This window comes from Tyto alba, unplaced genomic scaffold (genome assembly GCF_018691265.1).
Source record: "Tyto alba isolate M040663 unplaced genomic scaffold, T.alba_DEE_v4.0 Super-Scaffold_38, whole genome shotgun sequence".
Taxonomy (NCBI): domain Eukaryota; kingdom Metazoa; phylum Chordata; class Aves; order Strigiformes; family Tytonidae; genus Tyto; species Tyto alba.
The window spans coordinates 18,348,157-18,371,875 of NW_024881313.1; the positions used below are offsets into that span (position 1 = coordinate 18,348,157).

Consider the following 23,719-nt stretch of genomic DNA (forward strand, 5'->3'; position numbering starts at 1 on the left):
GGGGGCGGGAGCAGCCCGTAGGCTGGGGGTGGACTGCGGGCGCTGGCGTGGGGGGTGTGACTAAAAGGGCAAGGGGAGGAAGCGCTGGCGAGGCCGCGCTGAGGGCTTGCTTCGGCGTGCGCCCTCGGGTTCTAGCTGAGGGTAAGGGCTTTCCCAGTTGATTTGTAATCTCGGCGGCATGCCCGTCCGCGAGCCCTGGGGGGCTCCTGGCCCAGAGGTGTGCAGCCCCCACGGCTTTGTGGGTGGGGAAGAGCTCAGGAGTCTTCAAGAGCGTTTCTGGAACGGACCGGTGGGTGCCTGTGCTGCCTATTAAAGCGATACGTGGGAGAGAGGTGTGACGGGCAAGTCCGCAGGAGCGGGGGTAAGCACAAACTACCAGCAGTAAGACTAAGAGTGGGCTTTGGAGCAGTCCTCATGTCCTGGAGCAAATGCTTCGCTGCGTGGTGAAGGACCACCTGTGCTGGGGAAGCAATTTGGGGCCTGCCCACTTCCACTTGCCATGGTTAATGGGGTTTCTGCTTTTAGAGACAGCTGCCAGGACTGCCCTTTGGCATGCTGAAGGTGTCTCTGCCACCTGCGTACATAAGTGGGTGATCTGCAATGGGGAGCTACTGCTCAGCCCAGAAGTTTCCCCCCTCTCACAGTGTCACTGGGGGTCCTGGCTGCTCTGAAGAGCACCCAAGTCCTCGGGAGTCTCTGACAAAAGACTGACAGCTCAGAGCAGTCTTGAAGTATTAGAAGCAATTGGATGTGACATAGCCATAAGGGCAGGAGAGGGAGATGTGTGTCAGGCTACCTGCATCATGCAGGAGTCTGTGTGAGGTAGAAGGTTTGGACCAGGCTGAGGATGTAGCTGAATGCCTGACATCACTGCCTCCAGGCAGACACTCAGAACCTCTACAGAAACCCTGTATAACCCTCACCAGGTGGCAGTCCCTATTACTTGCTTCCATCCCTGTGAAGTTCCAGTTGTCTTTGCTACTATAGGCCATGTGAGGACTGCAGCCTCCTATGGCTTGTTCTTCCCTTATGGGGACCACAGACTGCAGATCCCTGTGGCCCTCTCTTTCATCAAAGCTGACTGTCACATACTGTTTTTTAATACTAAACATCTGCTTGATCCTTCTCATTGATCCCCACGTATGTCCAAAGGCAGCTCAGAGGCTAAAATCAAGGACAATCACGTCTTCATCTAAAAATATAATTAGTAGCCTGTGCAAAGGAATATAGGTATAATACAATTCTTTAAAAAGCAATCAAGCCAAAACAAAACCCACAAAAAAACAGTTTAACAAAGGGTTTGTAGTGATAGTTGCTATTTCTAAGTGGATTTAAAGTTTAGTTCAGGTTTCAGTTCACAGCTGTGAGTCTAGCTTTCAATGAATGTAGCAAAGTCAGCATGTGATAGAAAACGCTATCGAACTTGAAACCTACAATCTCTCAATTATTCTTGCCACTGAAGCATTTGTAATTGGGAAATAAGAAAGACTACTATTTCATATTTGATATCACAAATGACAAGGTTTTTGAAATGTTGCTTTAAAGTCTTTAGTTGTAGCTATGGGAATCGCTATAATGTTATCTAAGTTGGGCCCTAGCCAAAAATCTTCTTTCCATGCATGTTAGATAACACCAAGACATTCTAAAACCCTGTTCAGACTGTAGAGGTAGAAATAGGAAGATGTCATGGTTTGAGCCCAGAGGGCAACTGAGCAGCTGTTCTCTCACGCCTTTTCGCTCAGGAATGGGAAGGCAAAAATAAAGTAAAAAGACTTGGGAAGGGACATAAGGACAGGGAGGGGTGGCTTTATTTTGGCCATTACGGTCATGGGCAAAAGACAGACCCCTTAGGGGAAGGAAAAGAACATCACTTTATTTCAAACACTAACAAAACAACACTTAACAGACCAGGTGGGACAGTGAGAAGCACCACCACATTCAAAAACACCTCCCCCACCCCTCCCTTCTTCCTGGATTCAGCTCTGTTCCTGATCTCTCTACCTCTTCCCCCAGCAGCTCAGGGGTCAGGGGATGGGGGTTACAGTCAGACCCACCACTCCTTCCTTCATACGAGGTGGTGTGAACGCTATACATTCCTCCTCTGCTTCTCACACTGGAGACAGTCCTCCATCAACCTTCTCTGGTGTGAATCCTCTCCAGGGGATGTAGCCATTCCCATGCTGATCCAGTCCAGGTCACCCCTGCGTGTTGCAGTCTCCCAGAACCAAATTACAACAGTGGGGGCTGCTTCTTCCCTCAGAGTCTTGGCCTTCTTTAAGTGCAACTGTCTGCTTTGTCATGGGCTCCTCTACAGACTTCAGGTCGGCCTCTGCTCCACTGCAGACCTCCATGCGTGGCAGGAGGGGTGGCCCTGCTGTCTCACCGTGGGATACAGAGGAGCTCTCTGCTCTGGCACACCTCCCCCCCTTCCTTTTCCTTCCTTCCACTGACTTTGGTGTTCACATAGGTGTCCTTCTCATAATTCCTGCTCACAAGTCCCAACGCCCTCTCAGGTTCCCTTTCTTAAATACCTTCTCACAGAGGCACAGCCACCATCACTAGTTGGTTCAGCCTTGGCCAGAGGTAGGTCTGATTTGGAGCCAGGGGAGCTTCGAGAAGCTTCTCACAGGGGCCACCGCTATAGCCCCCCCTCGCTGCCAAAAAAACCCACCACTCAAACCCAGCACAGAAGATTTTTTTTTTTTTTTTCATTGTTCTTCACTACAGAACTTGCACAGGAGCACACCTAGCACCGGTTCTGTGAAAGCAAATTAGATAAAATAAACTCTTCATTGCTGAATTGTGGCTTAGTCCTACTTTCCTGCTGTTCCTAAAAATAAAGATTATTATCTAAATCTGTACATTTTTACAGCAGGAAGATTAAGGATGGAAGATGGCATAGTAGGGATCACCTCATCTCCTTTCTTCACAGCCTTGGCATCAATTTTAAAATGATTTCTGTGACATAATTGCCATGCTCAGAACAAAATGTCTGTGTTGCTATACTGCATTATCACTCACAGCTTATGTGAACAGAGCTTTGTTCCTTGACTTCTTTCCTCTTTCCATTTGCAGCAGTGGCACCTTCTGGTTGCTTCCCTGTTGCTACATGCCCTTGCTGCCAAAATGGCTTCCCATTACCTAATCTCACTCTCATTCCCTGGGCGAATTTCTTCAGTCACTTTTTGCTATGTGCAGTTATATGTAAAACAGTTACTTTGTGATTAACACACACAAAAGATAGCCAGAATTAATGACCTAGTAAATCAGTATTAGTATGTTAACCACCTATAGAGTCTTTGCTAGTCAGATTGGAAAAGGGTCAGCTTTGCTCCCTGTGGCAGGTGCTTGATGTTGCAGTCTTCCACCTCATTTTTTCCCTTGAGATGTTATTATCTTTCCACATTGGAAGTCCTTCCTCTTGATCCTTGAGCTGCTGCCTGGCCCCATCTCAGCAGTCTTTATCTCCAATTTTAGCTTTCTTACATTTCACAGCTCTACTCTGTGGACTTCCTCATAGCTCTTTCTCTCAGTTTAATGATTTCCTCAAAAATCTGAGCAAAGGTTATGCAGCTGTGCCATAGCAGAACTAGGGTGACAGCAGAAACAGTAGGAAGGGAGGGTGGGTTATGTTGCTTCTTTTCATGTTCACCTTTGAAACATCCGCATGGCCTTTATATTTGCAGTTTCGACACCCTGGAAGGTCCAGGTAGTAAAACTGGCAATGTGTGTTGTGTGATTTTAATACTTATTTCAGTAATTTTGCATTAGTGATGCAGTGAGGACATCAGCTGTGTGTCTTTTTTTTTTTTTTCAAGTTAAGTAAAGAGATGGGTAGAGAGCTTTCTGGAAAACAGAATTTCAGTTGGTAAAGACATACATATCTTTTTCATCAGCAGCTTTTAGATGTTAGCAATGACATTAACCTATTTGGAGTATAACTGCTAAAAATGTAGCCATGAGTGATATGTTGCTGGGAAAATATATGACCAATGGATAAAAAAACTGAGTATGCTCCATACTTTTCCCTGTTACTTCATAGTGTCTAGGTATAATGACAAAAGATTACCTTAGTCTTTTCTTTATTTTTCAATAAGCAAAGACCAGTAGCTTCCTGAACTCAGGAGCTACTGAGACATGGTTTCCTACAGAGTTTTTCCCTGCGGTTTATTCATTTTGCTGTCTCCTAAATGCAAGATCACACCATTGCTTTTCCCTGAGTAGGAAAACTTTTAGGGATATGAGTCCATAGTCCTAAAAATACTGTAATGAGTATTATGATATATGTTACAGATGTGCTTTCTCTCTAACTGGGCACCTCTTTTTATGACTCTATTATTTTCCAAAAAGCCTACCCTGGAAAATACATAATGTTTTACTTTTTATTAATGATTATGTGAATGATGTGTGTGATGTAGTAATGTGTAAGGTATCAATACAGCTGCAGAAATAAAAAATTGCAACTGGATTACTCAGTTTAGGACACTGAGACATGCTGGTATCCACAGGCTGCACAAGTCGCATTTCTGTTGTGAAAATACCAGTAGAGAATGACATTGCCTAACTGTCCTACAGCCTGCCAGCTCTGTTATTACAGGTTTGCAGATACCAAGTAGTTGATGCCCTGACTTGTTAAGGCTTCCATGTTCCCAGCCAAGTGTCTCAGATGCCTGCCTGGCTGTAAGTAATCCAGTGGCTTTAATAGCAGACTCTAGCTACCAGTGAAGTGGATCATTTGACTCCTAGGCTCCCTAGTCCACTTCTGTGCTTACTGGTAGGCTGGTGAATGGACTACCTTATATCTAAATTCAGCGAGTAGACAGCCATCTGAGGATAGGGTTGCTTTTTGCCTGGTTTCCAGAAACTGCAGGCAAGGAATTAGCCCATGGGTGCGTGAATGGGATGTGTCTAGTATGTAAGATTGACAAGTGCCTAGATATGTGAGAAGCCTCTCTGGTCCTGGACTGTCCAACTGGCAAATACTATGCTCCTGCAGTTCACAAAGGCTCACTTCATAGATTTCTAGACTGTGTGCTATAGAATACATTTTAATTTGGGAAATATCAAAACACTGCAAGCACTCAGTGTTTCTTTACCTTTGGCTTTATGTTCTCTGCAGAGTGGGGCTGTGGGGTCTGTTTCTGTGTTTGTCCTAGTGGCTGGTGAGTGCAAAAGCAGTTTTGTTGCTGCTTGTGTTTTCAGTTATACTTTTCAATTAATATTTGTCCACCTACTGTAAGGTGATGCCAAGACAATGAAGAAAGCAGATGTAAAAGTTAATCATGCCCTGAAAGCCCATGTCTCAAAAGCATGATTGAAAATTATCCAAGATTTCTTTAATATACCACATCGGTGTCCATTTTGGATTCTGCTGTACTAGAAGGATGTTGAAATACTGAAGTGAGTGTGACAGTGGCCCCTGTGATTATGACTGGAGTGGGTGGTGTACAAGGAGAGGCTGAGAGAAATGGTTTTGTCTTAAGAGAAAAGTGCTAAATGAGGATTTTATTAATGTCTTCACCTGCCTAATTGGGAGGGTATGAAAAGGGTGGACAGAGCCAGACCCTTCTTGGATGTACTTGGCAAAAAGGCAAAAGATTTGCAGATATGAGGCACAAAAAGTGATTAGATAGAACAGAAAATATCCTCACCTTGAGCGTGGTCAAACACTGGAACAAGCTTATCTAGGGAGGTTGTGGAGTCTCTGTCTTTGGAGGTACTCAAAACTCAGTGAGGTAGGGCTTGGACTATGTGATCTCTAGAAGTCCCTTTCAACTTAAATTATTCTGTGATTTATCTGATTGCTCTTTTAATCTTTTATACAGCTCTTTATAGAACTAGAATTTTATTTTCAGCTTATTCTGAATGTGAAGAGAATAAAATAATATGCACTCCCCCAGGGAATATTTTCTTAAAAGAAAATTCAATGTTTTTTTTCCTCACACTCAGCCATTTCTTTGCCACTATTTCAACAAAGAAACATTCTTTTGGACTGTGAACACTCTAAAGCAGATTTTGTCTGCCATTAATTCATCAGATCACATATCTAACTTAGAATTTATAGGTAATAAAAGCTTGTTTCTCCTGAAAACTTAATAATCCAGGAAAATCTTGGTTATGCAGAGGAATTCTTATGTATCCTTTCTTCATTGTAGTAGGGTCTAAGTCAGATCTTGGGTATAAGGCCAACAGATGGAAGCAGTGGAAAGATAAACACAATTTAGAAATTTTTTTGTTTTGTTTTAGAACTGCTGTCTTGTAAAAAAGAAAAAAAGACCAAAAAATAGACATTTCCCTAACCAGAATGTATTCCAAAGAAGATTATTTATTCATGCAAAAATTCTTTCTTGTGTGTGACATATATTTTTTCCTGAATGAATATTACATCAGCTGAATCTGTCTTTCAAACCAGTAAGACAGACTCTGCAGGTTTTTTTGTTTCAGTAAGAGTTGTAAAATAATTCTTAAGGGCAAATTACTCCATTAGGTTAGCACAGATGTGTCTTTTAGATCCAAACCTTGGGGCTGTCTATGTAATCTCAGCATGCACCTTTCCAGCTGCTTTAAGTGGGCCAAAGCTTACAAAAAAGATTGTGAAAGGACCCTTTCCTTATCAACAGGAGGTTGGTGAGACTGTATGGGATCAGCTGACTGATGTAGGTGAAAACTAAACTACAGAATAAGTATTTGTTTTCAGCTTAATAATCAATGTGCTCTTATTACATAGCTATGTAGTTGCTAGAGTTGACAAACAAATTGGGGTAGAAATTTATGCTCTGAGAAGCTGGGAAGGGCAGGATTGTCTCTTTCATCATCAGCAAGATCTAACGAAGCTGATGACAAATTGCATCTCAATTACAGCTTTGTCTTCGGTTACTCTCTGAACCATGCAGTTAATTTGCTCCCCATACTTTCCTTCCCCACAGATTTTGCAACAAAATTAGATTTCATTTGTGATCACTATTGCAGCAGTGGCTATCTTACTACTTCTACTAGCTTTGGACTTCATAAGCATCCTAATCACTGTGATTGCCAACTGGAGGTACCTCCAGACACTGTGTGCCAAGCCTTGATACCATCTCCAGTTCCTTTTTCTGTAGATTATCCTCTATTCAGCAAAAGAAAGTTGTATGAGACTCCTCAGCTCTGTTGGAGGAAATACAGACTTCCCAGCCTTTATTCATACAAAGGCATTGATATTTTGATGAGAACTTTGCAGCAAAGACAACGTTGATTTTGAATACTGTTATACTACTGCTGTCATTTTATATTACTGTAGGTCATCCTGTGACTAACAAATTTGGCCCTGCTACTGATTTTTGACAGGAATCTTGTATTTGTTTCCATACTTCATTAGTGTATTTCTGGTTGTGCGAGTGACCTGTGTTGATCACAGTTTGAGGCCTGCTTTAACAAATGCTTGAGCAGAGTCTGGATGAAAAATCTGTGGACCTACCAGTACATCAGCAAAGTTTACAAACCCTCTATTTTTGCCTTTTTAAGGAGGGGGTGTCTACCCATCATTCCAAGAAAGTGTCAAGTATGGGCCAAAGATGACATGAAGGATCAGACTCTGCTTTATGGCCATCTTATATCCATCCATTGGTGAATTCATGTCTACAGCATGGGCTGCTCATTAACTTGTGTAAATATGTATTATCAAATGCTCCTTTAGTCCCATGGGTTTGACTGTGGAGTATGAGAATTGAAAGGCAAGTGGGAAGATGAGGCCTATTTGTCCTACAGAGGAAGATTACTACTGCTTTCCTTTGGATGGCGTGAGAACTGCTTAATTGCATGCCTCTCCATATAAGCAGCTAATGGTGATTTTTAAGAGAAAGATTTAAGTGTATCGTTACTTCTATCCTTTTAAGTTGAGTAACTAGGAACTGAAGTACAGTTGCGGTAAAGGTACAAAAGTGGTGTGGATTTGTTAAAATAATAATTGTTGACAATAAATAATGAATGACAGAGGAGAAAACAAATTAAACTACTCAAAGTACATATAATCCAATGTATTTCACAACTGTCAATATTAAAAGTCAACCTTTATTAAGCAACATACACAATTTAGTTCTTTAAATCTTACATGTGCAGCTCCTTTGTTGCTTTACTTAAGGGATCAGTGTGTGCTCATTTTACTGCTTAAAATGGGTCACATTAAATTACTATTAGTGACTTGCAACTGCCCCAGCATTGTTTCTATTCTTAAACGAGAATTACATTGGTAGGTTTCCAGTATTAGTAACTACTGGATTAAAAAATTACTTTTGCATTATAATTTCTGAAAGAATCAAACTTACTAGTCATCCTATAAGTTTCAGCCACTTTTAATCTTGCAAATTGATAGAAATGACAGTTTACTTAATGCATTTCAGTTGCTATGATCTGCAGAGTACACACTGCTTATATAGCATAGCAGATGTTGTGATTTACCATCAATATATAGTAAATAAGTTTCAGTTTTTAGAGAATGAGGACATTTCCTGACTTACTGGTAAGTCCATTTGTATTAGTGTTGTGGTCCAAAAGAGAGTGAAAATTTCCATCAAGCAGCAGCTAAGAAATCTTTAAGGATGAGGAATTTCTGAGGAGCATTCGAGAGTCTGAGAGGGAGGTTGATCTGTGGAGCCATACTCTGCCATCTGTGATGCAGGGAAGCCAACTCGGCATGGCCTCTAGGGAGGCAGGACCTGGATCTGCTTTGTACCAGGATGAAGGCAGTATCACAAGGAATAAGGAGGGGTGGAAGAGGGTTACAGCATGGAGTGTTAAGAGAAACCCCTCCTTACCCTCTAAGATACCCTTACAGAACAGGTACAAGGCCCTGGGTATGATAGATGAAACGCATAATGAGGTAGAAGAGGAACCTGCACAAGCAGTCTTGTCAAGGTCAGAGAGACCAACCCCTCACAACAAAACCTGCATTAAAACCAGTGCCAAGAAGAAACAATGGCGAGTTATGGGCATTGGTGATTCCTCCTGTGCTGAACAGAAACACCCGTATGCAGACTGGACCCTCTTTTCAGGAAAGTTTGCTGCCTCCCTGGGCCCAAATTAGGGACATCACCACAAAACTGAAGAGCCTAGTACAACCTTCAGACTGCTATCCATTCCTGCTCTTTCACACAGGTCCAAATGATGTCACAACAAAAAGGCTGAGATCAATCAAAAGAGTTTTCAGAGCCCTGGTAAGAATGCTAAAAAACTCAGGAGCACGGTAATGTTTTCCTCAGTCCTCCCAGTAATGGGGGGAGACTCTGGAAGAAACAGGCGAGCTCAGGATATCAATACCTGACTCCAGGACTGGTGCCTCCACCAAAACTTTGGGTTTTAAACCATGGAAAAAGCCTTTGAGAAGCAACGTATTCTGGGGCCTGACGGAATCTACCTGTCCCAATAGGGAAACGTGTCTTTGGGTGTAAGCTGGCAGGCCTGATTGAGAGACCTTTAAACTAGAATTGATGGAGGGAAGGGAATAACAGGTTTGCAGGAGATAAGTAAAGGGTTGGCATGCAATTGCCTGAGGGTGGCAGTGCTACTGGGAACATTTACACTGCTCCTGAGAGCACGGAGGGCTCAGGAGCATATCTGAAATGCTTGTACACCAACGCACACAGTATGAGAAACAAACAGCATGAACTGGAAGTGTTGCTCAGCTCCCAGAGCTACAGTACCACTGGTATTAGTAGGACCTGGTGGAATAAGTCCCATGATTAGAGTGATGGGATGAAGGGCTACAGGCTGTTCAGGAGGGATAGGCAGGGCAGGAGAGGCAGAGGTGTCGCACTATACGTAAGGTAAATGTTTGATTGCACAGCCCTTACAGTTAGTGATGAAGTGGTTGAAAGCCTCTGCATGATGATTAGGGGGATGGAAAACAAAGGAGATGTTGCAGTGGGTGTCTCGTACTGATCACTGATAAGTTATTCTGTAGGGAATTAGCAGAAATTTCATGAACGGTAGCCCTTGTCCTTATGGGAGATGTCAACTTCCCAGACATCAACTGGGAACATCATACTGCTGTGACAAGTAGGTCTTGGAAATTCTTTAAGTTTGTAGGGGATAAATTTTTGTCACAGGTGCTCAGCAATCTAACTAGGGAAGATGCCATCCTAGACTTACTGTTTGTGAATAGAGAAGGACTTGCAGGGGATGTGATGGTAGGTGGCTGTCTTGGCCACTGTGATCGTGACATGGTTGAGTTTAACATTTTTAGTGTAATGGGAAAAAAAGGACAGCAGAGTTGCTGCCTTGGACTTGAGGAGAGCAAACTTTGAACTATTCATGGAGCTATTTACCAGAGTACCCTTGGAATTTGCATTTAAGGGCTTAGGAGTCCATGAATGCTGGTCAGTCTTTAAGAACATCCTTTTGGAAGTACAGGAGCCGTCAATTCCACTGTGTCGTAAGTTAAGCAGGGCAGAAGACCAGTGTGGCTGAACAGGGAACTCCTCATGGAGCTCAAGAGGAAAATGAAATTGTATGATCTCTGAAAGCGAGGTCAGGGTTCAGAGGAAGAATACAGAGCTGTGGCTTGCATATGCAGGGAGAACACATGAAAGGCCAAAGCTCAATTAGAGTTGAAACCGGCCAATATTGTTTCAGGTAACAAGAAGGGCTTTTTTAAGTATGTTAATAGCAAGAGGAGGTCTAAAGAAAACATTGGACCAATAGTTGTTGAAGATGGTCATCTGACTAATAGGGATGAAGAAAAAGCAGAGGCATTCAATGCTTTCTTGCCTCAGTCTAATAATACTGATAGACCTTGGGCTGCCCAGTCCCCTAAGTCAGAGAACAGTTGACTTTCCATTTGTGGACACTGAAATTGTAAGCAACCAGCTGTATCAGCTGAATGCTCACAAGTCCACAGGGCCTGATGGGATTCATCCGGGAGTTCTGAAGGAGCTAGTGGATGTTATGGCAAGACCCCTCTTGATCATCTACCAAAGGTCTTGGGAGTCTGGGGAGGTCCCTACTGACTGGAATGTCATTGCAATGTTATTGCAATCTACAAACAGGGCATGTGGGAAGACCCATGGAACTACAGCCCTGTTAGTCTGACCACAGTTCCTGTGAAAGTTGTAGAGAAGATTCTACTGAGTACTATTGAATGGCATTTAAAGAATAGTGCAATCACCAGGCACAGTCAACATGCGTTCACAAAGGGAAAGTCCTGTTTAACTAATTTGATATCCTTCTATGATTAGGTCACCCACCTAGTAGGTAAAGGGAAGGTAGTTGTCGTGGTTTAGGTTCAGCCAGCAACTAAACATCACATGTCTGCTTGCCCACTGCTCCCTGCTGGTGGGATGGGGAGGAGAAAATACAACAAAAGGCTCAGGGGTTGAGACAAGGACAGGGAGGGATCACTCATCAATTATGGTCACAGGCAAAACAGACTTGACTTGGGGAAAAATTCCATCAGTTTAATTTGTTACCAATCAAATCAGAGTAGGATAATAAGAAATAAAAGCAAATCTTAAAAATATCTTCCTTCCATAGCTCCTTTCTTCCCAGGCTCAACTTTACTCCTGATTTCTCTACCTCTTCCCTCCCAGCGACTCAGGGGGACAGGGAATGGAAGTTGCAGTCACTTCATCACACATTGTCTCTGCCGCTCCTTCATCCTTGGGGCAGGGGTTTCCTCACGCTCTTCCCCTGCTCCAGTGTGGGGTCCATCCCATGGATAATAGTCCTCCATGAAATGCTCCAGCATGAGTTCTTTCCGCAGGGTGCAGCCCTTTCAGAAAACAGACTGCTCCAGCGTGGGCTTCCCACAGGGTCACAGCCTCCTTTGGGCATCCACCTGCTCCAGTGTGGGGTCATCCCCAAGCTGCAGGTGGATATCTGCTCCACCATTAACCTCCCCAAGCTGCAGGTGGGTATCTGCTCCACCATTAACCCCCCTGGGCTGCAGGTGGATATCTGCTCCACCATTAACCTCCCCGGGCTGCAGGTGGGTATCTGCTCCACCATTAACCTCCCTGGGCTGCAGGGGCACAGCCTGCCTCACCATGGTCTACCCCACGGGCTGCAGGGGAATCTCTGCTCCAGTGCCTGGAGCACCTCCTCCCCTCCTTCTTCACTGACCTTGGTATCTGTGGAGTTGTTTCTCTCACATCTCACTCCACTTCAGGTTTCCCCCTTCTTAAATACATCATCGCAGAAGCGCAGCCACAGTCACTAATTGGCTCAGCTTTGGCCAGAGGCGGGTCCGGCTTGGAGCCAGGGAAGCTTCTAGCAGCTTCTCACAGGAGCCACCTCTGTAGCCCCTGCCCTGTGACCAAAACCCCGCCACACAAACCCAGTACAGTGGTGGATGTAGTCTTTCTGGATTTTAGGAAGGCTTTTGATACTGTCCTTCATGGCATCCTTCTGGACAGGTTGTCCAACTGTGGGATGAGTGGGTTCATGGTGTGCTGGGTGAAGAACTGCCTGAAGGACAGAGCTCAAAGGGTTGTAGTGAATGGGGGCTACATCTGTCTGGCAACTGGTCACCTGGTCATCTTCCTCAGGGTTCAATTCTAGGTCCAATTCTGTTCAATATATTTATCAGCGATCTGGATGCAGGATTTGAATGCACCACTAGCAAGTTTGCTGATGATACCAAACTGGGAAGTGCTGTTGATACTCCTGAGGGACAAGAGGCCTTGCAGAGGGATCCAGATAGGTTGGAACATTGAGCTATGATTAATGGGATGAAATTTAACATGTTGAAATGCCAGATTCTGCACCTAGGATGGCGTAATGGTGGGCATAAGTGTAAAATGGGAGAAGAGTGGCTGGAGAGCAGCCCTGCAGCAGGGGATCTGGGGGTGCTGGTTGACAGCGGGCTCAGTAGGAGTCAGCAGTGTGCCCTGGCAGCCCAGAGGGCAAACCCCATCCCGGGGTGCTTCAAAGACGGCATAACCAGCCGGTCAGAAGAGGGGGGATTATCCCGCTGGATGCAGCGCTGGTGCAGCCTCACCTGGGGTACTGTGGGATGTTCTGGGCCCCACAGTTTAAGAAGGATGTGAAGGTCCTTGAATGAGTCCAGAGGTGGGCAACAAAGCTGGTGAAAGGGCTGGAAGGAACGTCCTATGAGGAGCGGTTAAGGACTTTTGGCTTGTCTAGTTTGGAGAAAAGGAGGCTGAGGGGCGACCTCACTGCTCTCTACAGCTTCCTGAGGAGGGGAGGTGGAGACGGAGGTGCTGAGCTCTTCTGCCTGGTATCCAGTGACAGAACGTGTGGGAATGGTTCAGAGCTGCACAAGGGGAGGTTTAGGCTGGACATTAGGGAGCATTTCTTTATCAAGACCTGGACTTGGTTAAAAACCCACTGGAACAGGCTTCCTAGAGAGGTGGTCGATGCCACAAGACTATCAGTGTTTAAGAGGCATTTGGACAATAGTCTTAACAGCATGCTTTAACTTGGTCAGTCCTGAATTGGTCAGGCAGTTGGACTAGATGATTGTTATAGTCTAGTCTATTCTATTCTGAGTGGGCAAATCTGATTCTGTAAAGCCCACTTTTACCTTTGGCCTTGGAAAAGGCAAACATAATTTTTGTTGAGAGTAGCATCTCCTGGAACCACTTCAATTGTGAAAATACTAATTTTTCATATGAAAACCAATAAATTTCTAGTCCTTTGATACCGAGAAAAAGTTTAGAAGGCAAACAAAACTAAGCAACATATACAATTTATAATTTCATTATTTTTAAGGAGATACCATGCTATTTGATTAATGCTATACTTTCAAGAACCTTAATTCTTAACCTATTTTATTTTCAGCCTTAGTTAGGAAATAATTGTTTCCAGTCGTATTTTATTACTTCTAGGACATTAGTGGACCCAATGTTTATGACAGCTGGCTTTCATAACATTAACATTTTACAGTTGGCACAATTTAAGATAGCAATAAATAATACATATTAGGTGCTTTATTATAAATTGTACCTTATAATCAAATACCTCTGATAGTAGATGCATTATTTGGAGAAACTTTATTGGGCATAACAGCACAGGTCAGGACTAGCCAATACAAGCTCCTTTAAATTGTGCACCTTCCAAACATAGGTGTGCCTCATCTTACTTCATAATAATATTACAACATAAAAGTACTGTGAAAGAAGCCTTAGCAACAGTTTCTACTTTTGCCATTTGGAAGTGGCAGCTGCAGGGCCTGGGACCAGCCCTCACTGCGGAGCCCGCGCCCTCCCACGGCAACCGCGGTGGTCCGAAGGGTTGATTCAGGGTTCCCTGGGGAAAGCAGTAACCAGAAGTGAGAACACTCCAGACCTTATTTGGGAAAGGAGTGGTGCTTACTGACTGGCTAGGTCAACAGGCAGGGTTGTTTTGTTTTTTTTTTTTAACACCACGGGCTTTTCAGTTTCTTAGAAGTGATGAAGAGAAATGTAGACGAATGAAGAATAACGTGAAAACCACAAAACAGTCCAGCTTATGTGTCTCAAGCATCAGAACACAGTTTGACACTCAGGTTCCTTAGTTTTGGTCACTGCTTTTGAATATTTTGAATACTTTATTATTATTGTTACTGATCCTTTTGGTAGAGTAACACTAAAAAGAAAAAGAAAAAAACCCAACCTCCCAGTCTTCCTAGTACTACAAATGCAGTTACAAAATGCACTGGGTTTTTTTGGTTGCTGATAGCATCTGGTCACCAGGAGCATAACATGGTAGCTAATACAAAAATCATATGTAACCACAGTGTGTTGTTCATGCACTGCTATGTCTTCCAGCTTGTAGAAATTACAACTGGTCTACTAACCAAATGCAGCATTTTATTAAAATCAGGTGATGGTCTTCCGCATTAACGTTTTCAGACCCCTACAAAACTGTCCAGCAGAGGTGTGAGTGCTGTACAGTTGAATATAGTTCTTACAAAAGGCTGCCTTTTCTTGGTTACTCTATGCAGGCTTTTTCTTCAGTGATGTTGGGGGCCTCCGTGTATTAAAACTGCTACAACTTCTGTACTGTCATGGGCATGTTGACCTCTGCTTTTTAAATCACTGGGATTGATGCAGTGTGACTTCCTTATATTGCTGCCAAACGTTCTGTGTCACACCTAACACATGATGTTTCTGTCTCCCTTTTGGGATGTTGCGTGCCTTAGTCCCTGCCTTTTTTCCAAGGTGTGGGCTCCTCCCCATAAGCCTAGAAAAGACTTAAAAGCAGGCAGCTGTGCCACCTGGGTGGCACATCCCTCCTTTCCTGCAAGGCTGGCTTTGCTCCTGTATCTGCTGATAGGTACAAATTCTGATTCCTGCTTCGTGCTGTGTGGTGCTGAGAAGTGGATCCACCCCTGGGCTGTCATATCCTGGCACTGGTGGTCTTCCCAACTATTCAGGTATTTGTATCTGAAGTAAGCTGAATGGTGATGGAACAAGCCTGTATAAGTAGAGAGCGTGAAAGATTCTCAGGAACTGGTAACGTTATCTTTAAACAGTTTAAGGACTTTGACTAAATGTGCTTCTTTATCATGCTTGAAATTTTTTTATCACCTTTGGAATCAGTTTGAGAAGAGACTTTTCTAATTTGACTGGCAAGTTAAAACACTGGCTTCAGAAATGTTAGAGTGTTTGTGTCTTTTTGTGGAAGAAGTGACTGTGTATATGGGACTAATGATAGTGAAGCTAAATTAATCTAACAGAGGAATTATGTGTTTTGCAGCACTGGTTCCACTATCGTTCAGCTATTTTTTAAGTTCATGTTGGTGATTTTTGAGACACCTTTTTTTGGCTTGCTCTTCTTATAGTTTCTTTGAAGTGATTCTTGACAAGTGTTGACAAACTTTCCAGTTTAAACATATATGAAAATCAAGAAATTGCCACAGCAACATTTGGGTAATCTTCTTATGTCTTGCATCTTATGTCTTACATAGTTTTAAAATAGGTATGAATTCCTGCCTATTCTGCTCTGATTGCATTTCTCAAACTTTTTGTGCAGGTAAAAAAGTCTGAATGTAGTCATATAGGTGTATTTTATGATCAATCAGCCCTTGCATAAACTAAGCTATATTCAAAGCAAGAAATAATACCCATAATGACTTACAGCATTTTGGAAATGGAATTTTGCTGCTTGTTATCCCCCTAATTACTATTTTTTCAGTCTTTTTAACACAAACATTTGAGTTTATTCTCATGGTTGTAGAAAATACTTTTTTTTAATTTTGTATCACTACTACTTGTAATTAATATATCTTTACCAAGTATTTCTGTTGCACATGATATTCCCAGGTTCTTCTTACAGAAGACAGCCTGATATGTTATCAGTAGTAAGATATCACCTCAGTGTTTAAGTGCACAAATCTAATCAGCAAGAATGAAGAACAAGAAAATCAGGAAAGAAGAATAAAAATGGTTGAGAATTACTTTTTTCTTCAGAGAGTAAAGACAGTATCTGAAGCTAGAGACAATGCAGATAGCATCTTTGATGCTACTTATACTTCTCAACAAGGAAGGAATAGTCATAATCTTGCTTCAGCTGTTACTTCTGTCAGTCAGGAAACAAAAATACTAAAGCTGCTGTGATAAAGCTGAATGTGGCTCTGGCTGCTCCACCATCTCAAAAAGAATATAACAAAATTCGAAAAAGTCCAGAGTTGTGCAACAATGATAATCATGAGTATGAAAGCACTGCCATAGGGGTACCTAAGCAAGCCGGGCCTTTTCATTCAGGAAAAATTGCTCACTGAGGGCAGAGGCAATATGATAGAAGATCTCGTAAATGCTCAGTGGCAAATGCAGAGAGATGCACCATTCACTTTTATTTATCGTACTACCCTGTGGCCATCAAATGAAGTTGTAGGAGCTGTATTAAAAACAAGAAAGATCATTCTTTATGAAACAGATAGTAGAGCTGTGCAACTCATTGCAAGAGGATGTCGTAGATGTTAGTTGTTCATGGGAATTTAAGGAGAGGCTGGATAAATTCATGAAAGAGAAATTTATATGTGTTTCCTATATATAAAGAAACTGCATCCAGCTGTTCCCTAGATATCTATTTTACCACTGTAGTAGAAAGACTATTGAACTAGGTGGTCCTTATGTTTTCTAGGTCTTTAGGTGGACCTTACGTTTTTGTGTATGTTCTAAAAGCCTGTTTTTAAATGGTCATCCTGAAATCCCATATAAGTTTATTTTGCTGCTTGTTATGTTCGTGATCAGTGACTAAAATAGGAGAAAATATTAATCAAGGGTGTTGCCCAATGCTATTCCATCACCATTTATAAAAGCAGAACTCTTTTCCACTGTTGCATGATTATCTCACATCTAACAGGTTGTTGTTATAGTGCAAGCAGTTCTGATGACAGAAAATATTGCAGCCGGTTGTTTCAAATTAGACTTAATTCACTCTAATTTTCCTATGCCTGAAGAGTCTTGTTCTAGAATGATGTGTTGTTTTCTTGATTTTTTTTTTTTTTTTTAGGAATGGAGAAGCTGGTTGCTTGTCCATATAAAAGGCCAAATGCTCTCTGTAGGCTGATTTGCTTTCCATGGGCTGGTGGTGGAACTTCTCAGCTTGCTCAATGGGGAAAACTCTTTAGCAGCTCGATTGAAGGTTAGTCATTTGTGTAGTTAAAACAGAAGTTAATCAAGTCTGAAATACACGGTAGCCAGATTTTTTTAATGGAATATAATGTTCTGGAGAGCACTGTGATCTTTTTCCAATGGGTCTTATCCAGAAAGGAATTCCATTAAGAATTAGCATTTCCATTAGGATGCTGAGTTTACCAAGTTTCTGTACCACCTTGGATCAAATTATATTTGACTAGGTTAAAAAGTTATATCCTCAGAGCTAAATTTCACAAGACTTACAGTATGCTTGACTGCTTCAGAAACTACTGGTATGATTCAGAAACAGCAATACACTGGCATATTGTTCATATGTTAAACAAAGCCATCAGTAAGGTTAGCAGTGAAGATACAAGAACTATTTTTAATGCTGAGAAAGTGCAATTTCTGATATCTATAGTGTTTGCGTGGTTTTGCAGTCCTTGTATCAAAACTGAAGTTTAAACTATGGATTTATAACATTTAGTTACAGTGTGAAGTAATTCTCATTGTTATCAGGGTATATTGGCACAGCACTAAAAAGATCCATTGCTGAACTATTTGAAGAGGAATGAAGGCCATTTTCCAGACCTTCCACAAAGAAAAAAAAAATATTTTGGCATTTATAGAGAGCATTGCCACTGTAATTGTACCAGTCCTCTAAATGCTTGTATGTTTTCTGTAAACAGTTGCACAAGTCACATCAAATTTTCCTTGAAATTAAAAAAAAAAAAGAAAAAAAGAAAAAATAAATTTTGTCCACTCAAACTACTTCCAACAAAGTTACTAAGGAGATGGCTTAGGAGCAACTGCAGACACATGAATGAAATCAGGGTGCAGCATGCTCCTTCAGAGATGGTTTGTGAAGAAAGGAAGTATAAAAGATGCAAACATTCCTGTACTGCTATCTATGGTATTAAGTAGTAGTTTATTCTATATCCCCTAAAATACTTTGCATCTGACTCATTATTTCCATATGAGTTTGGCAATATGTGTGATGTCAAAGAGATTTTAGAAAATCAACATTTTTTTCTGATCTGTTCATTCCTTACTTTCTCTAAATAGTGGGAGGAAAATCCTCAGTTTTTAAAGAAATATGATAAAAGCGTGTGATATGTCCTTCCACGTAAATTGCCATCTATTTATACTATAATTCCACATTTTACTACATGCAGTGCTGAAGAGCCTGCAAAGAAAAAAGGGACTGTATGATTCTAATATAGTTTAACTTTCTAATGCTGCCTTTGATATATTTTACACAAACCTCAAAATTGCTATTATTGAAATTAATGAATTTGTGGTAGTTATTAATACTAATAGTAATAAAGTTGCTTTGAAACCTCAGCTGAGATCAGGACCTTGTAGATTTCTGGCCCAAGGCATTTATCAATCAGCTAATTGGAGAGGCAACATTTGTGAGTAAAGGAAGGGAGGGAAGCCTAATCTCGCACAGGATTAAAAGACAGTAGTAGCAATAGCAAACATACTGTACCAACTGTAAGAAGGTTTAATTTAAATAATCTATATATTCTGCAGAATAGATTAAAAAAAAAAATTTACTGTTTCTATTTGAAATAACTATAATTCTTTTCCTTCCCTTCCTCCACCTCTTCTGCAGTGTCCTCTTTAAGGCTTCCTGGAAGAGAATGTCGTTTTAAGGAGCCTTTTGCAAAAGACATGGCAACCGTAGTTAATGAAATTACAAGTGTTTTGTTAAAAGAATTGCAAGAAAAACCATTTGCATTTTTTGGCCACAGGTAAAAATATATACATTTTTAGATACCCTGATGAAGGAACTTTATCTTTGAACTCTGGAAGTAGTTACTTGCCTTTATTTGTAGAAACATTAGGAAAATACACTTCTACAAGGTCTTTTGTCAAGTCATTTGAAAACGTGGTTGATCTCAAAGACTCTGGTTATTTATTTATTACTTCAGGCACAATATCTTATAAAAATGGCAGTGTTGTCTTTTTTTTTTTTTTTTTTCACTGATAAATTATAGTTTTGTTTACTGTTAATGTTTGTGTCAGTGTTTGATCTATATGAGTGCAGGGTGAACCATTCATAGAACACCTAGATTTTGAAGATCACTTAGGCCCAAGTATTCACAATAACTGTCCTTACTGCAGATTAAGGAGACTACTAAAAGAAAGATTTTTTAAAAGTCTGATTTGTAAAACTAGACTGTGTAGTAATACGCTTCACGTCAATTTGCCAATATCACTGTAATTTACATGTCATATATGGTTTTAGTAAGTGTTCAAGATTGCCAATTAGCACTGAAATTCAAATAAGGTTTAAATTTTCCACTTTTTACATGTTTTTGCTTACTTTGCTTTAATTTCCCTTTTCACTGCAGTTTTGGATCTTATATTAGTTTTGCAGTTGCGCTACACTTGAAAGAAAAGTATGGACTAGAGCCGATCCATCTTTTTGTATCAGGGGCACATGCCCCAAATGTAAGTTACAGAATCATTAATGGTATGAAACAAAACAGTGTATTAGCTACCAAGAGTTAAACTGACATTTTACAGTATGGTATGCAGAGTGGCTTTAATATAAACCAAGCATTGCTTCTAAATATATGCAGAGAAATGTTCTGTTTTCTTAGAGGAAATGAATTCTGAGGCAGACAGAGAATTTCACGTTACAGAACATTCACTGCTGCTAACCTTAGCCATGGGAGAATAGTGTCCTTAAGCTAATGCTACCTTACTTGAACACTGTATTATTTACTATGGCCTTTGGCTTAATGCTGGAAAGTAATCAAAACAAAATATAAAATGCCACTCCCTACTCTGTAACGTGAAATAACTGTCTTAACCTAGTCTTTCATAAACCTCCTGCACCAGCCCTCAGTATATTTGTCCATTTATTTCCGTCCTTGTTCTTTGTTGGCTTTTCAATCTGTCCTCAGTTTCCTCTGAGGTTCTGGTGGTTCTGCTAGTCTTTCTCAGGAAAACAACAGTGAAGTGGCTTTCTCCCAGTCCTCAGTCAGCTTTTGCTATTTTCATTCTTCTGTTTTCAGGGCTTCTTAGCAATCCTGAGTATAAGCTAGTACTTCATGGAAGCAATTATTATTCCTGCAAATTTCCATAATTGGTTGGTCTCTCCAGTCCTACATCAACTGGATTTGTGTCCACTGTTAGGCTTTTCTTTCTCTAAAACAGATTATTTTATTAGCTGTGTTTCAATAGTGAGAGTCAAACTTTGAACAAAATTAAATTAATGGTTATTTGTCTGTGGAAGTTTCGGACATTGAGTGTAGCTGGCTCACTCATAATCTCTAGTTTAAGCAAGCACAGTCTACTAACCCTTTCCAAGAAGTATTCCCCATGGATGTTAAACTGATCAGCCATTGTATTCTAGAGACAGATAATCATTGTCCTTTTTTTCTAAAACAATTATTTATGAAAATATTAGAATAGAGTCATAGACTCACAGAATAGTTTGGGTTGGAAGGGACCTTAAAGATCATCTAGTTCCAACCCCCCTGCCATGGGCAGGGACACCTTCCACTAGACCAGGTTGCTCAAAGCCCCGACCAACCTGGCTTTGAACACTGCCAGGGAGGGGGCAGCCACAGCTTCTCTGGGCAACCAGTGCCAGTGCCTCACCACCCGCAGAGGAAAGAATTTCTTCCTTCTGTCTAATCTAAATCTACCCTCTTTCAGTTTAAAACTGTTACCCCTCATCCTATCCCTACACTCCCTGATAAAAGAGTCCCGCCCCATCTTTCCTGTAGCCCCCCTTTAAGTACTGGCAGGCTGCTATAATGTCTTCCTGGAGCCTCTTCTCCAGGCTGAACAACCCCTACTCTCAGCCTGACCTCATGGGGGGGTGCTCCAGCCCCCTGAGCATCTTCATGGCCTCCTCTGGACCTGCTTGAGGCGGTCCATGTCCTTCCTATACTGGGGACCCCAGAGCTGGATGCAGCACTCCAGGTGGGGTCTCACAAGAACGGAGCAGAGGGGGAGAATATCCCCTCCCTCGACTTGCTGGCCACACTTCTCGATGCAGCCTAGGATGCAGTTGGATTTCTGGGCTGCAAGCACGCATTGCTGGCTCATGTCCAGCTTTTCATCTCCTAAAACCTCCCAAGTCCTCCTCTGCAGGGCTGCTCCCAATCCACTCATCACCCAGCCTGTATTTGTGCTTGGGATTGCCCTGACCCATGCGCAGGACATTGCACTTGACCTTGTTGAACTTCGTATTATTTAAAGTATATTATATACAACACATGATCTGTTTTGTCTGGTGCTGACAGTCTGAAGCATTTCTTCCCATCAAAAGCATACCCATATGTGATATAGAAGATGAAGACATTCTTACATATGTAAAAATTTTAGGAGGAACTCCTTCTGAGCTTCTGCAATTTGAAGAAATTAATAAACATATGATACTTACTTTCAGAGAAGACATTAGAGTTCTTCAGACATTTTCGTAAGTTTTATAATTTTGTATTAAATCTTTATTTGTATGTTACAGTTTTACTTGTCTGATCATCTCATGTTTTTTTTTTTTTTACTTCTTTGTAATTTGTTCTCATTTCTGTTATAAAAAGAATACGAAAAAGTTTCCTTCGTATGCTTTTCCATTTATAGTTTAACATTAGGGCCCTAGATGAAAGCACTGCTTACTGTAGCAACCACTACTGTTATTGCAGTAGTGAACATATCATAGCAGAATTACAGTTCTACTCAGTATCCAAAGTTAGTAGCTGTGAAAAGGAATATTCTTGCATCCGTTATTGTTTTCTGAGGCTAATAAGTTCAATCGATTATGCTTCAGGATCACTGCATTCAGCCTCCTGATCCAAGGCCCCCTAGCCTAACCAGGAGCCAAGAATCCCTGTGTTCTAGGCACCTAGAGAGCAACCAGCTGCTTCTGTCCTAACTGCTGTCCCCTCCAGATGTTACACAACAGCTCACGTAGATGAGTGGTTAAGGTGTCTTACCCTGGCAAAGACAAGAACATTCTTGGATGTGGGACCCATTTTGGCCATAGGAACCTGATGCTGATAAAGCCCTGAAACATTAGAACTTGAATATAAGCAGACAACATAATCGATTATTGTACATGAGAATTTTTATTGCAGGCTGAAGCTCTTTTTTTCCCTGGGTCATTCTTTCTTTAAAATTTTAGACCTAATTGCAGTAGGGTAAGGAGCTAAGAATCTTCCAGAAACAGTAATTCCTTCTCGTGATGTTCTGCACAACCTAATTCCTGAAGTTTGTTATGTTTTGGAGGAGAAAGAAACAGCTATTTTGTATGTGGAAGCAAACCCCAGATACAGGCATCTTATGAAAAGTTTTCTTACTACTTTTTGTGTTCGCAGTTTTGAGAAGGCAGAAGGGAATATCCCCTTCTCTTGTGATATTACCTGCTTTAATGGGTCTGAAGATAAACCACATGATATAGAAGGTACTTGGCTTAAATGTTTTTCCTCTTACGCATTTCCTGTTGTATCGGATCAGTTAAATTACTCTAGAAAACTCTTCATTATCTCCTTCTTAAATGAAACAAATCAACAAAGCACTCTCAATATATGAGCCGAACAGCTGATACGGGATTTAAAATAATTATTAAATAATAACTTTGAAATAGTTATGTAAAATGACCACAGCAGTTGACATTTCTCTGACACTTTAAATATCTTTTTCAGCCTGGCACGACCTAACAAGTGGAGATACTTCCTTTTACAACCTTCCTGGAGGTCACTTTTATCTTCTGGAACCCTCTAACGAAATTTTCTTGACAAAACACATAACAAGATGTATAGAAAATGCTGGTCTATGAGTATTTCCCTCTACTTTAATGGCAGAAGGTGAAAGATTAGTCCACAGCACTTCATAATAAGTCATTATTTCTACACATTTGCATGCAGTTATACCTGAGACTTGTTCTGTTCATCCAGATCTTTATTGTAGTCCTTTAAAAGGGGGAGTTTTTCTGAGTTTTTGAAAATAAACATTGGCATTGGGTCTTAAAAATAAAAAAGTTTTAGTCTTTTCCCTGTTCTCTTCTTGAATGTGCACAAATCCTTCATTCCATAACCTTGTTTGCAAAAAATGACAGCTATGTTGTTTTACTTTTAGAGCTTCTCTGTTTGTGTGCTTCTGTAAAAATGCTAAATAGAATTTAATACCCACAGAAATCCATG

At 41.3% G+C, this 23,719-nt stretch overlaps 1 protein-coding gene across 2 annotated transcripts; it reads left to right on the forward strand.

Moving 5' to 3' along the window:
* The first annotated feature begins 36 nt into the window (after positions 1 to 36).
* Positions 37 to 23,667, forward strand: OLAH (oleoyl-ACP hydrolase). Of its 2 annotated transcripts, none has more exons than XM_032991490.2 (7): positions 37 to 361; positions 17,431 to 17,562; positions 19,174 to 19,312; positions 19,916 to 20,015; positions 21,824 to 21,999; positions 22,895 to 22,980; positions 23,222 to 23,667. In XM_032991490.2, exons 2-7 carry the CDS (start codon positions 17,433 to 17,435, stop codon positions 23,353 to 23,355), a joined length of 765 nt encoding a protein of 254 aa, XP_032847381.1. In that variant the 5' UTR covers positions 37 to 361; positions 17,431 to 17,432; the 3' UTR covers positions 23,356 to 23,667. The 2 variants fall into 2 exon arrangements, with proteins under 2 accessions (XP_032847381.1, XP_032847382.1); XM_032991491.2 differs by lacking the exon at positions 37 to 361 and adding an exon at positions 13,804 to 15,349 and having other exon boundaries at positions 23,222 to 23,597.
* Positions 23,668 to 23,719: the final 52 nt, after the last annotated feature.